The sequence below is a fragment of the Marmota marmota genome, unplaced genomic scaffold (genome assembly GCF_001458135.2).
Source record: "Marmota marmota marmota unplaced genomic scaffold, marMar, whole genome shotgun sequence".
In the NCBI taxonomy this organism is placed as follows: domain Eukaryota; kingdom Metazoa; phylum Chordata; class Mammalia; order Rodentia; family Sciuridae; genus Marmota; species Marmota marmota.
This window is the reverse complement of record NW_026000020.1, coordinates 1,405,221-1,421,734: the sequence shown is the minus strand read 5'-3', so window position 1 is coordinate 1,421,734 and position 16,514 is coordinate 1,405,221. Positions and strand designations below refer to the sequence as shown.

The 16,514-nt window shown below is 42.5% G+C and overlaps 1 protein-coding gene across 1 annotated transcript in view; it reads left to right on the top strand.

The window, feature by feature from the left end:
• Window positions 1–16,514, top strand: part of Uxs1 (UDP-glucuronate decarboxylase 1) — a 91,795-nt gene that overhangs the window by 46,145 nt on the left and 29,136 nt on the right. The window contains 3 exon segments of the mRNA XM_015499667.2: window positions 919–1,099; window positions 11,063–11,167; window positions 15,761–15,820. Coding sequence (XP_015355153.1) covers window positions 919–1,099; window positions 11,063–11,167; window positions 15,761–15,820 — 346 coding nt within the window.

Here is a 16,514-nt window from a genome sequence, read left to right as displayed (position 1 = left end):
TTTTTTTTTTTTTTTTTTTTTTTTTTTTTTTTTTACATTTTGCTGATTACTCTTTTCATTTGTAGTATTGAAACCAAATGTACTTGTCCCTATTATCCCTGGGGTATTGGTTCTAGACTCCCTGAGGATAAAGGAATCTTGAGAGTACTCAAGTCACTTATATAAACAGCTTAGTATTTCAATAGAACCTATTTACGTCCTTCTGTATACTTTAACTCAACTCTACATTACTTATCCAAGCCCACTGTAAATGCTATTAAATAGTTGTACTGTATTGTTTAGGAATTAATGACAACAACAAAAGTCTGTAAATGTCTAGTATGGACATAACCATCACAGGCCTACCTAGATTTTCAATCCATGGTCAGTTAGATTGGTGGATGTGGCACCCCAGATATGGAGGGCCAACTGTAAGGGATGTTAATCATCTCATCTGTTGTAAAATAAGAAACATTTAATGTAAAAAGATTCCTATGAAGAAATTTTGAAACATGTAACTGTGATTTTTCTGTATCATTCACTGAGTGGTAATTCAACATTTTATGCTTCTTGGCAATTCACAGATAGTGTTACTTCTTTGTTTTGGAGTCAGTGTAGAGATCCTGCCTTAAAAACTTTATCCTCTTCTTCCCTCATTTTTTTTTTTTTTTTTTTTGGCTTTTTTGCTTTTTTAAGTTGTAGTTGAACACAATGACTTTATTTTGTTCATTTTTTATGTGGTGCTGAGGATCGAACCTAGTGCCTCATATGTGCGAGGCACGCGCTCTACCACTGAGCCACAACCCCAGCCCCTCTTCCCTCATCTTAAAAAATTTTAAGTCGGGGCTGCACCAAAGATGTGCCTCCATGATGTCAGTCATCACAGTGTTCTTATGTGCCTTTCTCTGGGGGTATTTCACACGCTGTGTCCCAATACAGATTACCGGAGGTGCAGGGTTCGTGGGCTCCCATCTAACTGACAAACTCATGATGGATGGCCATGAGGTGACCGTGGTGGACAACTTCTTCACAGGCAGAAAGAGAAATGTGGAACACTGGATTGGCCATGAGAACTTCGAGCTGATTAACCATGATGTGGTGGAGCCCCTCTACATAGAAGGTGAGAGAAAACTACACATCAGCATCATTGAAAGTCTGACAGCCATTCTCCCCAGAGCAGCCAGATCCCCATGGGTTTGCCTGATTTGGCCACATTGAATGTGGTGTTGGTTTTGTTTTTGAAATGGTCTCAATGTGCACAAGGCACCATCCTTGTTCCTGTGGTAAAGAATGGTTTTCACAGTGTGAATGTCTGTCTCCTCTATCACATGGCCTCCTCTGGTTTTGAACTTCTTGGATTTGGTGAGTAATGTTTGTGTAATGTACATCTGTTATGGTCTGAGTGCATATATCCCAGGTTCATATGTTGAAATCTTAACCCCCAGGTGATGGCATTAGGAGTTGGCATCTTTGGGAGGTGATCAGGTCATGAGCATCTTTGGGAGATGATCAGGTCATGAGCATGGAGCCCCGTGTGACTGGGATTAGTGTCCTTGTAGAAAAAGCCCAGAGAGCTCCCTAACCCCTTGTACCAAGGGTGGACACAGTGAGAAGCTGCCATCTGTGAAATAGGAAGTGAGTGTTCACCAGATAATTTGCCAGCACCTTGATCTTGGACGGTGAGAGAGAAATTTCTGCTGTGTATAAGCCACTAGTTTATGATACTTCATTATAGCTGACTGAGTAAACTAAGGTAGCATCCCTATTGCCTAACAAGTCAAATTCCTGAGCTACTTGCATCTAATTACTTCTAGCTTCCTGTAGAAAGTTGGTGATATAGAATACTGCTATAAGTTTGAATCTTGAATGTCCCCCAAGAGTCTGTGTATTGAAAGCTTGGTCCCTGGGGTTGTGTTATTGGGAGTTGTTAGGGCCTTATGGGGATCCTTAGGGTATTGGGGGACATGCCTTTTAAGGGTGTTGTGGGACCCCAACTTTTCTCTTTTCCTTTCCTTCCTGGCTTGTGGTATAATTGATTCTGCTTTACCACAAATTCATGCCATGATGCGTTCCCTTACCAGAGGCCCAAAATCATGGGGCCACTTGATTTTGAGCTGAAACCTCCAGAACTATGAGCCAAAATAAACCTTTCCTCTTTATAAGTTAATTGCCTCAGGCATTTCATTATAATAACAGAGAGCTGACTAATATAAATATTGAATTAATAATAAAATCTCAGTTATTAGTGTTTAGAGCCCTTTAGTAACTTTGCCATTTTAAAGGGATTATGGTTTGGGCCAATAATAGGTAATATAGTGACTTCAAAATGATTCATCCACATATTAACCTCCAGAACCTGTGAATATACCCTCTATGGAAAACTGATATATTAAGGATTTCCTATGAGTCTAATGTAGATTACCTGAATAGACCATACTTCAAATGGCAAGTGTCCTTATAAAAGAATTGGAGAAAACTCAGACACACAGGGAGAAAAGGAGAAGGTGGTGTGAAGAATGAGAGAGTATAGTTATGCAGCCCCAGGCCAAAAAGTACATGGAAGAGGCAGGGAAGGCTTTACCTCGAGCCTTTGGAGGAAGTATGGCCTGACCACTGCTGTGTTGCCAGACTTCCAATGTCTAGAGCTATTCAAAAAATAGCTTTTAATTTTTGTGTTTCTTTAGTTAAAGCACTCTTAAGAAGCTAATTCAGGGGCCTTAGGTGCACTTTGAAAGGTCTCCTTCCTCTAAGATTCTCTAAGGTATGCTGAGGTGAGCCATCACGAGGTCTTGCTGGTAGGAGCCTCTGAGCTCACAGACTTAAGGTATTCTCGTTTGCATCTGATGGCAACCCTGTGAACTGAATGGTATAAGATTGGAATTGGACTGGAACCTGCCCAAAGCCATGGGGTTATTAGTGGCAGACCCAAAATACATCCTGGTTCTGTGACTCCAGGGCTTCTACAGTTACCCACACCTCACCCCCGCTGCGTGTAGGGTGCAGCATTCTGCCTTCCCCAGTGTTGCCACGCTGTGAGATTTCCCATGTCCAGCAAACTGTCTTGAGCAGCCAGTGTAATCACTGAGGAGTACTGCCCCAAAGTTTATTTAATCTTATTTAACATTCTGCAGGGTTTTGTTTTAAATACATTTGTTGTTCCTCAGTAAATATCAAAAAGCGAGTTGTTGGGCTGGGGTTGTAGCTCAGTGGCAGAGCGCTTGCCTTGCACATGTGAGGCATTGGGTTCAATCCCCAACACCACATAAAAATAAAATAAAGGCATGTTGTCCATCTACAACTACAAAAAAAAAAAAAAAAAACAAGTTGTACCAAATATTTCCATGTCTTCATTTTGAGGAGGTGTCCATCTTACTTTGACATTAGTAGCACTAAGTATTATATGTTAAGCATTCGGCTATATTTATCATCTTCCCCCAGTTTGGCTTTTTGGCCTTTTTGTTTCATCAAAACTTTGTAATTTTAATATACTCTCATCTGTTCATTTCCCCTTTGTTATTTTTTCTGTTTATTTTATGTTGTAACCACTTCAAGATTAGATGAACGTTTAATCTTTTAAAAATAGCCTTGGTGGGGTTTTTTGGTTGATTGGTTTTTACCTTGTTTTAGACATTTAATTATTGAATCTGCTTTGGTCTGACTTTTGGACTGGGCTTTGGTTTTTGTAGAGTGAACCAGATTTGGGATAACTCGTGAAGTGCTAAGGGTCAGCTGGGTGTTACATGTGACAGGGCTCTGCCAGGCACAGTTCTAAAGGTGTCTTCTTCCAGGAATCACTCAGAGATCCAGCTAGAGACTGCTGTGAAGTGACTCTGACTAACATTTAAGAACCATTTGTTATAAAATGGAGACTATGTTGGATTATCTGGGAGGGCCCCTTATAATCAGTATAAACACTTAAAAAGCATCAGAAGAAGGAGAAGAGGCAGATATATTCTGTGGAAGAGAGGCCCTGGGGAGTCCCAGCAGAAAGGAAACCATGAGATTTGTGTGGGAGAGGCACAGCACTGAGAGCAACTCTTGGCCGGCAGGAGGGACCTCCATCCACAGCCTCGAGGCGTATCCTGAATCACCCTCTGAAGAAAAGAAGACAGCCCCAGGAGAGCAGAGCTGGGAACTGACTGAGGCACACTGTGCTGACCTCTGACCTCATAGCTGGGTAGTTTTTAAGCCTCTAAATTTGTTGAGACGGTAGTAAAACACAGCCCCAGGGTCTCAGCACTGCGCCTGGCCCACGGCTACTGCTCCCCAAAGGATGACTATTTTTCTTATTATTACTCTTTATGTTCTACACTTGGCAATAACATTTATAATAGTATGAAGCAGTTGATTACATAATTTTAGTACTACTGAGAAATGGTATAAAAATTTTGTTAGTAAGTATGGGCTTTAACTGTAAGATTTGACCCCAAAGCCACTCTAGGCCATTTCCACCACTGCTGCCCATAAATTGAGCATAGAACACATCGTACACACATGCATGCTCCTGCACTGGTGGAATCATGATGAATGATGAATGTTTTGTCTTGTGCTCAGAATATTAAATCCGTCAGTTGACATGTATCTTGAGGCACAAGACATTTCCCCCTCATAGTTAAAGCCTGTTTTTCACCCTCCTTCCAAGGTTCCCAGCCTTGGCACAGGGTTCTTCCACACACTTGATGATTCCCTCCCTATCCTGCAGTAGCCCCCACACCATCGCGTCTTCTCTCCCCACAATGCCTGCTTCATTCAGCAGCAGCTGAGCACAGCTTCTCAAGCTCACAAGGAACACTCTACAAAACTGACCACTTTCTGGGTCACAAAACACACCTCAACAAACCTGAAAGAATAGAAGCCAGATAGAGTATACTGTCAAGCAACAGTAAAATAAAACTAGAAATCAATAGCAGAAAGACAGCTGGAAAACCACAAAATACTTGAACGACTTACTTGTATGTGACACTTGGGTCAAAGAAGAAGTCTCAATAGAGATTAAAAAGTACTTTGACCTAAATAAGAGAATTAGGTTTTTCATTTAGCATTTGATAAAGATTGAGATGGGAAAGAATCTTAAGTGTGTATGTGTGACCTAGCTAATATAAATAGGTATTCATAATCTCCCTTAAAGAAACAGCAGCCTGTTACATATTGCCCTGCACCTTGTTTTCTTCTCATACTGTATCCTGGTGATCTTTTCATAGTCAGCTGCTTAGCATTCTGTTGTGTGGCTATTCCAGATCTCTTTACAAAGATACATTTTTTTTCCCCTCAGTGTTGTTTATTGAAAAGCCTCTATTGTGTAAATATACAACAATTTTATTATTTCTTGTTATTGAGTCTTTAGGTTCTTTGCAACTTGGGGCCATCATAAACCATTCTTCAGAGAGCCACCAGTATACACTTGTATGTCCCTTTCATCATTATCTAAATATACCTAGTCGGAGCCTTGTTCAGGCTTCCACTAGATACATAGAGCCTGTGTTTTCCTGAAAAGCTGTTCTGATTTGCTTTTCAACTAACTGCATGAATAGGAATCTTGACCAGCATTCCTGTAGAGAACTGAAAAAGCAATAATGCCCATCATGTCCTGGGGAGACTGATACCTGGAAATTGCAGTAAGAAAGTTCAGGAAAATAAAAGAATCTGACCTCAGGTAACACTCACTGCACACATCCTGTATTTGAAGCAGCGTTCTGATCATAGTCCGCTTAGTAGATTCAGTGCCCTCAGTACTACATGAAGTAGGCAGTAGTTGTACTCACTGTGCTGGTGAGGAAAGCAAGGCGCAGAGTTCTGTTACCCATCTTTTACCCAGATACTGAAATCCTGTGAAAGGCCATAAGGAGAGGTATAATCAGAGGGAAAATAGCAGAAATTGGGCTATCAACCCTGGTGTCCACTGAGGAAAGGTATGTGGAGGGAAGTAGGGTTTGCCAAGGGGATTGAGTCCATAGTTATGTGCTGGAACACTGGGGCTTCCTCCAGAGCAGCTCAGGATACTGGAAGTCTCCCTTACTGTGGTGGCTTCCTGAGGCAAGCGAACCCTCCATATCTTGCCAGTAGCACTGATGGGCAACCCCAGGACTGGGGCTGAGCCAGATGTCTAGCATGTGCAGCCTTTTCACTATGTAAATACTGTTTGACAAGAATCAAGGCAAAATCCCACTCTTCTTTATGCTGAAAGAAATTTTAGAAGTTCTGCATCCTCTGAAATCCTTTTTTCCCTTATGAATGCTGGGGACAAGGGTTAGGGCCATACTGTGGGATTCCATGTTGCAGAATGACCTCTCCTTGAGCAGTACAGTCATCCCTCCATACCCAATGGGGACTGGTTCCAGGACCCCTGAGGATACCAAAATCCACAGATGCTCAGGTCTTTTATATACAGTGGTGTGGTTTTTGCACAGAATATACGCATATCCTTCTATGTGCTTAAATTTCTTTCTAAATGACCTGGAATACCTAATAGAAAGTAAATGTTATGTAAACACTTATTAATACTGTGTTGCTTAGTGAACAGTGATGAGACAAAAAGTCCACACATGTTCAGTGCAGACACAGACTTTTGGGGATATTTTTGACCCATGATTGATGGAATCTGTGGGTGTAGTGCCGTGGATATGGAGACCTGACTGTATTTCTGCCAGGCCTCTGGCTTGACGTGTAGAAAGAAAATCCTGTAGCAAGTGTATCTTTGTGATGGGATTTCATTATATGCTGAATAATCACAGGCATTCACAGAAAGAGCTGACCCTTTTTAGCTGTTTCGTTGTCCATAGTCTTCAGTTTCGAGGTACAAATTCCTTACTGGCACTCCACAGTGCTGTTGAGCATGGTGGGAGAAGTTGACACCAGGTACCATGGAAGTTCTGCGGAAGTGATCAACAGAGGCGTGTATACATGCAGTCTGTTTTTATGTGGATTTCCTCTTTGGTAGAAGTTAATGCTTGATTTCTCTGAAAAGTGGTTTTGGGTTCTCCCAAGAGTTGTTCTGTTTCTACTGTGTTCTTTTCTTTCCCGGTATGACCATTAGAAAAGTCCATTTGAAGAATATAGAAAGTTCATTTGTGGCAAAAGACAGGGTTTTGCCATCATCAAGATTCATGGGAGGGCCGAGCCGGCTGTGGCTTTCCTCTCACCTGCCTCTTCCCTTCTGGCAGGACTGCTATTGATAATTAATTAGAGTTATTTATTTCTTGAGGACCTTTTTTCCTAGCTGAAATCATGGCACGTGTGACCTGGTAATGAGAAGGGTCATGGCAGGGTCACATGGCAGTCACCACATGTCCAACAAATAGGTGGACATCCCTTTCTTTCCCCACTTTAGTGCCTTTCGACTCCCAGCAGGGGTGTTTTTTGTTTTTGGTTTTGTTTTTGTTTTGTGATACTGGGGATTGAACTCGGGGGCGCTCCACCACTGAGCCACATCCCTAGCACTATTTTATTAGACACAGGGTCTCACTGAGTTGCTTAGCGCCCTGCTAAATTGCTGAAGCTGGCTTTGAACTCGAGATCCTCATGCCTCCACCTCCCGAGCTATTGAAATTACAGGCGCACGCCCCTGGCCCCCAGCCCCCAGAAGGGGCTTTTGAATGCCACACTCATTTTTTATATGCTTTGAGTTACACGGTTCACATGTTTGGGGGACTCTTTCCCTTTACATTCCAGAGCTGGTTGTTATTAATATCCTTAGTATTTATGTGGCTTCTCATCCCTGTGTGTTTATCTCTGCTCTGAAGTTTCCCTCTTCTCTCCCCGGCATGATTCCTTACCAGATTAATTAAATCAACAGACTGGTGCAGTGTCCTTTTTAGGACAGGAACTGGAGTTACTGTCATCAGTGTTATAGGCCAAATACTTCCTCACAGGGAAGAGGAGCTGTGGAGGACCTTGCTTTTCACAGGGCCCTTAGTTTTCTAAGTGGGATGCTGCACTAGTGTTCTACTTAACTAAGATCATGACACAGTTTTATGGGGCATCCTTAACTTTTCAGGAATAGTAGATTGGCAAAACTGTCAAATGATGGGGTGGGGGGAGAACGGATGGAATACCCTTTTTGAATGAAAAAATTCCAAATTATGGCTTCACTCAGCTAACTCAGAGCACTGTTCCCATGGCACCTGGGCCCAAAGGGCTATTTGTCTTCCAATGAAGGTTTCCAGGTCCATCTACATACAGTTTATGTTCTTAAGCCCTGCAGTGGGCTCAGAACTCTGTGTTTGCACATACCAGTAGGCCACCAAGGAGGCCTGCCTTCCCTGAGACCAAAGCCGGGTGGAGATAGGAAGGGGAAAAAGGCATTTTGGTGCTCACTGAGACTGCTGAAGACAAGTGTAGTCACTTGAAGTAGCCTGAAGCCGTTGTGAGCCAGCCTTATAGCGCCCCCCCCACCCTGCCTCCAGCAGCAAGAGAGTGCTTTCTAATGGGGCTGCGGGAGGCTTCCCAGAAACTGATGTCTGAGTTAGCCTTGAAGAAGAAAGCCTGGCCTGGAGCCATGAGGGAGAGAGAAAGTACAGGTTGATGGTTTCTGTTTGATGTCAAGGAAGTATCCTGGGCTCTTAAGGCATTTTGTTTTTTAAGATGAAATGTATTTTTTTAATTTTGTGAGTGTGTGTTGTGTGGTGGTGTTGGGATCAAACCCAGAGCCTTGCACGTGGTAGTCAAGTGCTTTGCTGATGAACTGTCATATCCCCAGCCCTATCAAGGCTTTCTTTCCCCTCTTCCATTTTTAGTGCAGTTTTCTGTCTTTCCCTACAGATGTTGTCTCCACAGGAGTAAAGATGGTGCTGAACAACTTGCTCTGTAAGATCACAACCCATGCACACTGGCTTACACTATCTTTGAGGAACATGGGGTGGCCCCTGTGTGAGAGCAGAAATGCCAGTGGCTTGTGAGGTGGGTAGCAAGATCCAGTTCTTGGCCCACCTCCACGTGCTCTGGGGTCACTCTCAGCTCTGGCTCTGAACATCTGTTTGACACATTCAGTTTTTGATGACCTGGTCCTGCCCTAGAGTGACAGTGAGTATTGAGGACATGTTTTAGGGAAAGCCTCAGTGCCCAGATCTGGGGTTAAGCACCTGCCACTTACACCTATAGCCCCATAATCTTTAAGCACACACACAGGAACTATGCAGTATGTTAGTCACCTTCCTGTTACTGTGACAAATACCTGAGATAATCAACTTATAAAGAAGAAAGATTATTGTGGTTTATAATTTTAAAGGTTTCTGTCCATATTCAATTTGCCTTATGGCTTTGGGGTTTGTGGTGAGGCAGCACATGGTAAGTGTGCCTGGTGGAACAGAACTTCTCACCCCATACAGGGAAGGCGAAAGGCGGGAGGGGAGGGACTAGAGTCCCATTATCCCCTTCAAGGGCACACCTCCAGTGACCTTAAAACCTCCCACAAGTTCCCACCTCTTACGGTTGCATTTCCTTCCACTAATGCTAAGCCGAGGATCAAGCCTTTGCCACAGGACCTTTGGGGGACATTCCAGATCCAAACTGCACCACACAGGGCATGCTGGTCCTTTCTGTAAGCTGGAAAAGACGAGAGCCCCAGGATTAAGGAATTTTATGAGACTCGATTCTAAAATACTTGTTTATTTCCAGTTCATGTAATGGATCTTTTTTTTTTTTTTTTTTCTTGCTTGCTTTTTATTTTTAGCAATTTATCAGGTTAGAATGATTTGTGGGAGTGAGAATGATAAGATTTTCCTGTCATTTGGACACATCCTTTCAAGAATTTGCATATTGGCCGACGCTCAACCATTTTTAAAGGTTTTGTGTTTTCTTAGTTCTCTTGAAAAAAAGATTATTGTTTTATCAAGCGTTAGTTCTGTTTTTAAATTAGGTTGATATTTTTTGAATTTTGCTTTAAATACATGTGTGTGAATACACACACACACACAAATACAAACACACAAAAAGTTCCAGAGTCTACCCACTTGCAATTCCTGTATCAGAGTGTTATCAAAGCATGGCCCCATTGGTAGCTCTGCGAGTGTGTTTTGTGTTACTGTAACAATACCTTAGGCAGGATAATGCATAATAAAAAAGAGGTTTATTTAGCTAATAGTTCTGAAGGTCCAAAAGTATGGCATTAACAGTAGCACATACAAGGATGAGAGAGAGAAGAGGAAGAAGAAATCACACGCCAGACAGGAAGCAAGAGAGTAGGGAGTGGCCAGGCCCACTCTTTTATAACAGTTCTCTCTCTTGAGTATTAATATAGCCCACAAGAGCTGGAACTCGAGAGAGAGCATTAGTTCACGTTAATCTCTTCTGCGAACAATCTGTGGAACCCCCTATGAGGCCCCACCTCTTAAGGGATCCACCCCTTCTCGACACTGCCATACTGGGAACCAAGCCTCCAGCACACCATCAAACCATAGCACTCAGCCAGGGTCAGGTATGGGAGTGAACAGTGGTCCCCTGGTCAGGAGGTGGGCCGGAGACCATGGGGAGGAGCTGGTGTGTCAAGGTGGAGGTATTCCCTACCAGCCTCTTCTCCAGGATGAACCCATGTGCAAAGAATGATTGGTTGCTGCAGTTGGCTTTCTGATCCCATTCTCAACTTCGCTGTGAGCGATGGGTGTTTCCTTACAGACTTAAGAACCGCCTCTTCACCTGTCATCTCAGGATCTAGTTTTACATGTATAGGATGCAATTTTCTTCCCTAGTTTTGTATTAAATTTGCTCCACAAGCTAAAAACGTTCATTTTAGATATACGTGCTTAATTCTGTGTCTAAAAATCAGTCTTCCTTCTGATATGATTGCTATATCTGGATCACAAATCTCAGAAAATTTTCAACTCCATCATCAGACTTCAGTCAGAGGAGAACAGACTCCACTTACTGGCCTTGCACAGAGGTTTTTTCCAGATAACTAGACTTTCTATTTTTGTTCAAAGTTCTTCTAATTACAAATGTAAATTAGTTTCTACAAAGAATAATGTGCTAACAACTAGAATTTCAGTGAAAGATACACTAACACCTTTATTTCACAGTGTAATCAATAGAAGTTTGAAACTTTCTAAAGTGTTTTACTTGGAAATAACATGCTTCCCTTTTTCTCCTTCAGTTGACCAAATATACCATCTGGCGTCCCCAGCCTCCCCTCCAAATTATATGTATAACCCTATCAAGACACTGAAGACCAATACAATTGGGACATTGAACATGTTGGGTGAGTGGTCATTTTCTCATTTTGCTGCCTTTGCTGGGAATATTTTGGGCAATTACAAGCATAGATACAGTTGTCCTTCCTTGTCTGCAGTGGGTACATTCCAAGACCACCAGAGGATTCCTGAAACACCTTTTCTCTTAACAGAACACTTATGGCTGTAATTTTGCAGTTAGAGATGCAACTACAAAAATAGCTCAAAGATTTTTTTTTTCCTTTTTTGCAATTTTAGCTTATGATTAGTTTTTTCTTATTCAAGGACTATCACCTTTCTCTTAAAGGAAATGCTTTATTGCTTCTCTTTGGCATATCTAAATTTCATTCATCTCTACTCTTAGGCCCTGGGACCATTATTAAATAAGGTAAGAGTTTCTTAAACATAAACACTGCCTTATCAGAACAGTTGGTCATTGAGATGGCCACCGAATGGCTGGCAGGTGGGTGGCAAATACAGTGTGGATACACCAGAAAATAAGATGTTTCACATACTGAGCAGAATAGAGTGGCACAGCACAAGAGTTCGTTCTCTATTTAGAGCAGTGCATAGTTGAAAACTAATGAATTGCTTATTTCTGAAATTTCCTATTTAATATTTTCAGATTGAGGTTGACCACAGGTAGCTAAAACCATGAAAAACAAAGGCTATGGGGATCCTCATCATTGGAAGTTAATTAGTTTGACCTTGGTATTTATATACCTTCTTCATCACCTTGCCCCTGTTACTTGACAGTTTCACAGTATGTAGCATGTATGTCGTCAGAATTTGTCATGGGGGACAAATTTCAGCATAACTTTTTTGTGCTGTAATCACTGGTATTTGATGCCTCAGGCTAAATGCCCTGGGAGTGACCACAGGTGACCAGCGTTCCTCTTTCATTTGGCCAGTGCCTAGGATTAATGGCACATCCTGTCCTGGAAGGCTCTGGTCCCAAGATTGTGTGGAGTGGCCTTGCCCAAAGAGGTGGTTCAGCAACACTCCTGGTAGATTGGGGCCAAGAGGCTGCCCTATGTGGGTGTTGTGGAAACTGAACTCCTGCTCTAGGCTAACCTTAGGGTTCACATTGGAAGTGGAAGATGAAAGGGTTGGTGACATTAAAAATGGTCACGTGTATTCACAAAACAGCGTGCCTTAGATTATGGCTGTGGGTAATATGTACTTGTTAACATTTAAAATTAGAGGCATACTTAAGTTTGGTACTTTTTTTTAAGTAGGTGTTTTGATTATTTGCAAAGTGGAAGAAAGGAACCACTTTTTAAAATGTCAAGTGAAAAACGGATTTAATTATAAGAACATTTAAAGCAGGTTCTAAAAATAGATTTAGGAAAGACAGTCCTAAATATTAATTTGAGTGGAGCATGGAAACAAGGGTCTAAAAGGGCAGCCAGAGACTGGATTTTAAGTCTCTAAGGCTGAACATTTTGGAGGATTGTGTTAGTTAGGGTACTCAAGAGGAACAGAGTAGGAATATAATTAGATATGTAGAAAGGGGGTTATTCGGGTCTGAGGACACAGCTCAGTGATAAGCACTTGCCCAACATGCACAGAGCTCTGGGTTCAATCCCTAGCACAGCAATTTTAAAAATAAAATAAAAAAGGAAGAACAGGACTTATGATGGATTGGCTCCTGTGATTATAGAAGCTGAGAATTCCCACCTTCCCTCTGCAAGCCGGAGACCCAGGGAAGTGAATAGTGTAGTTCAGAGGCCTGAGAACTGGAGAGCTCAGGACAGATCAGTGTTCTACTTTTTTATTCTATTAGACCCTAAAGGGATTAGATGATGCCCATCTCCATTACTTAATCTATAGGTTAAATGCTGATTTCTTCCAGAAATACCTTCACAGGCACACCCCCCAAAAAATGTTCAACTAGATATTTGTTGGGGTGTATTCTTTAACCTATCTAGTTGATACATGAAATTAACCTTCATAGGGGTCAAGTTCTGAGTGAAGTAAGATGATCTATTCTTCTAACCTAGAAAGAACATTTGCCCTCTGTTATTGTCCCCTGCCCTGATCACCAGGCAGGAAAGGGTGTCTATCTTCCTACTTAGAAACATGGTGTGCTGCACCCAGGTCTTGCCACCACAATCTCCCAGTCACTCTTTTGGCCCCCCATCCCCCTCCATCATACCATAACCAGACACCCATGGAGGAAAAACCCACTGTGCATATGATATCTGATCTTCTATTTAGGGAATTCAGCTACTATACCTAGGGCACTGTACCTTGCACTGTGAGGGGATTTGGATACATTTACCCAGGCTCTTCTGCCAAGGACCTTGGCATCCCATGAGAGGGTGCTCTGCAGGCACAGGCATTGGTGATACAGATGAGGAAGGGGAATGTTCCAGGAGAAAGGCCCCAACAAGATGTTGTTAGAGTTCAAGGCAAAAGGACTCCTGAGCTAGGGCTTGAGTCAGGAGTAAGAGTGGGTGTGGAAGTCTTGCAGGAAGGATGGGGGATCTTCCAGGAATGACATGGGGACAAAAGTCAAAGGAGACCATCACTAGAATGGGGAGAACTCCACATGGAACTTTGCCGTCTGAACCGAGAGGAGCTGTTATTACCATTTTGCACTTGAGACAAGATGCACTGCACTCTGCCTGCACTTCAGGGGAGGCCCTTCCCTGCACTACTTCGCCACCCTCAGGTCCTGTGTTGACTTCATCTGATGGAACCTCTTTGTTCTTGGTCCAGTCTCAGCATACACACCTTAGCTCTGCTGCAGCTGGGTCAGCTCCTCTGACTTTACCCTGGACGGTTGCCTCTGTTTCAGAATCTTTAAGCTCAGTTTCTCTTACATCAACACATTGCATATGTGATGTATATATTTTACCAAAGTTTAGAGAAAACTAAAAGCTAGTTTGTTCCCCCATGGTGGAAATATGAAATGGTACAGTTACTCTAGAGAACAGTTTGATGGGTTTTTTTTTTTTAAAAAAAAATGAATAGATGGGCTGAGATTGTGGCTCAGTGGCAGAGCACTTGCCTAGAATGTGTGAGGCACAGGGTTTGAGTCTCAGTATCAATAAATAAAATAAAGGTCCGTTGACAAATTATATATATAAACTGAATAGAGCAGGAAGGCATAGTGGCACACATGTGTAAGTCAGCTACTCTGGAAGCAAAGGCAAGAGAATCACTCCATTTTTTATTATGAGACCCTTTAGCTCAGTGGTAGAGCACCCCTGGTTTAAAAAAATAAATAAATATGATAAGTAAGTTAGTATGTAGCTACCATAATACCCAGTAATTGTCATCTTGAGCATTTATCTCTGAGAAATAAAAACTTATGCCACATGAAAAACCTGTAATAAACGTTCATAGCAGCTTTAGTCATGTGGTGAAAAACTGAATACAACTAAAATGTTCAGTAATGGATAAATGATTAGATTATAGACCCATTTTTCTAGCAGAGTCCTCAGGACAAAATAGGTAGGAACTGTTGACACATACAGTAACTTGGTAGACTTCCAGGGAAATGTGATCAGTGAAGAAATTTAGTTCTAAAAGGTAATACTGTATGATTCCATTTATGTGTCGTATTTGACATGACAAAGTTACAGGAATAGAGAATGAATTTTTGGGTTACAGGCGTGGGAAGGAGAGAGGAAGTAAGGTAATGTGGGGGCCCTTGTAGAGATGGAATGTTCTGAGTCACTTACATCAGTGGAGGACTCTAGCAGTGGGGATGGTCATTGCATCAATGTCACTATGACATTGTGAAATCTGATACTTCAGTGTTGTAAGTTTTTACATTAAAGAAAACTGTGAAGAAGTATGTGGGATCTTTCTGTGTTATTTCATACAGCTGAATTTGAATGTACAAATATCTCAAAAAGTTAACTTTAAAAATAAAAAGACTTCAGGATCCTTATTGAAGCTACTACTTCTGTCTCTACCATAATACTCTGTGGTGATCCACCTTACAGGTTCTGTGGGCCCATGGAGTTGTTAGCCTATGGATACAATCTGATGCAAACCTCCCTTTTAACATTTTTCCTTCCTCCTGCACATTGTGGAGTTGGCAGAATCCATCTCCAAATTCTCGCCTTTTTAGCAACTATATGCTCTTATTCTTATATATTCATGGCTCTCTGCTTTCCTCTAGATCCTCAGATACTCAGACCCCTGGCTCCCTCTCACTTTAGCCTTCACCCTCCCCACACTGCCCCTGGGTCCTGCCTGCACACCTTGCCTCGTGGCTCCCTCCTGGCAGTGCTTCCTGGGCAACAGAGGCCATTTTGGAGACTAATGTGAAAAGAGCCTTGCCTTCTGCCTACCAGGGTGAGGTCAGAAAATATGGGGCAATATTTTAAGCAAAATAATTCTTGAAATCACACCTTAGCAAACCAACAGAGTCTGCATCTGGTCTTCCTTACAACTCTAAGAATCCAACTAATACTGTTTTTCTAAGAATCTATCTGTGATTTTTCTTACTGCTTTTGTTTGGTCCAAGGCATATGCCATCAGAGTGGATAATTTGTTGGATCATCAGATAGCTTTTATATTACAGTATGCTTAAATTAGCCACATAAAGTGTGCCTATCCATGAAAGTAGATAGTTTCTCTGATCATGACTCTGCTTTTTGCAGGATTGGCAAAACGCGTGGGCGCCCGTCTGCTCCTGGCCTCGACCTCGGAGGTGTATGGAGGTGAGTGGGTGGAGCCCTCGCCACAGTTGCTTCCACTAAACCTTTGTGCTGTTTGCCTCCTGTCCTGGGTGAAGAAGGAATCAAGCCCAGGATGTCGTTCTGAGAAGGCCTTCCTGCTCAAGCTCTTCCTGTGTGTGATGGCCCCGAGGCTTTCCATCCCAGCCTCTGGAGTCACCAGGCTTGTCCTCTGAGTGAGATTAACTCTCTTATTGTATATTCTTGGAGGACTGGATAGTGTCTCCTGGCCAGTAAGAGTCCACTGTTTTTGATTGCACACCAGTGTTGTTTTTTTTTTCCATTCTGCTCTTAAAGTATAACAAAATTGCATTCCGTGGGGATTGTTTGGCCTGTTCAGCTGGCACATGTTATTCTTCACTGTGAGCAATGTGTGCTTCATATCTGATCCACCAGCAGCCCACAGGTTGGCCTACCTTACCTGTTATAGAACAGTCTCTGGAAGAACCATAAGTGGATAGTGCCAGAAAACTCCAGAGCCTAATTTAACAGCTATAGCCTTCATCATCCCTCCCAGGCCCACCAATGCCTGGGAATTCATGTTGGTGGTAGGAGGAGAATTTTGTTTTCAATCCACCTTGGCTTCTGTTCAGCCCCAAACTACCTAGGTGCAAGGTTTGGGAGAACTGTTTAGTCAATGCAGTGGGAGCCAGGCCCTGGCTCCCCCCCCCCCCCCCCC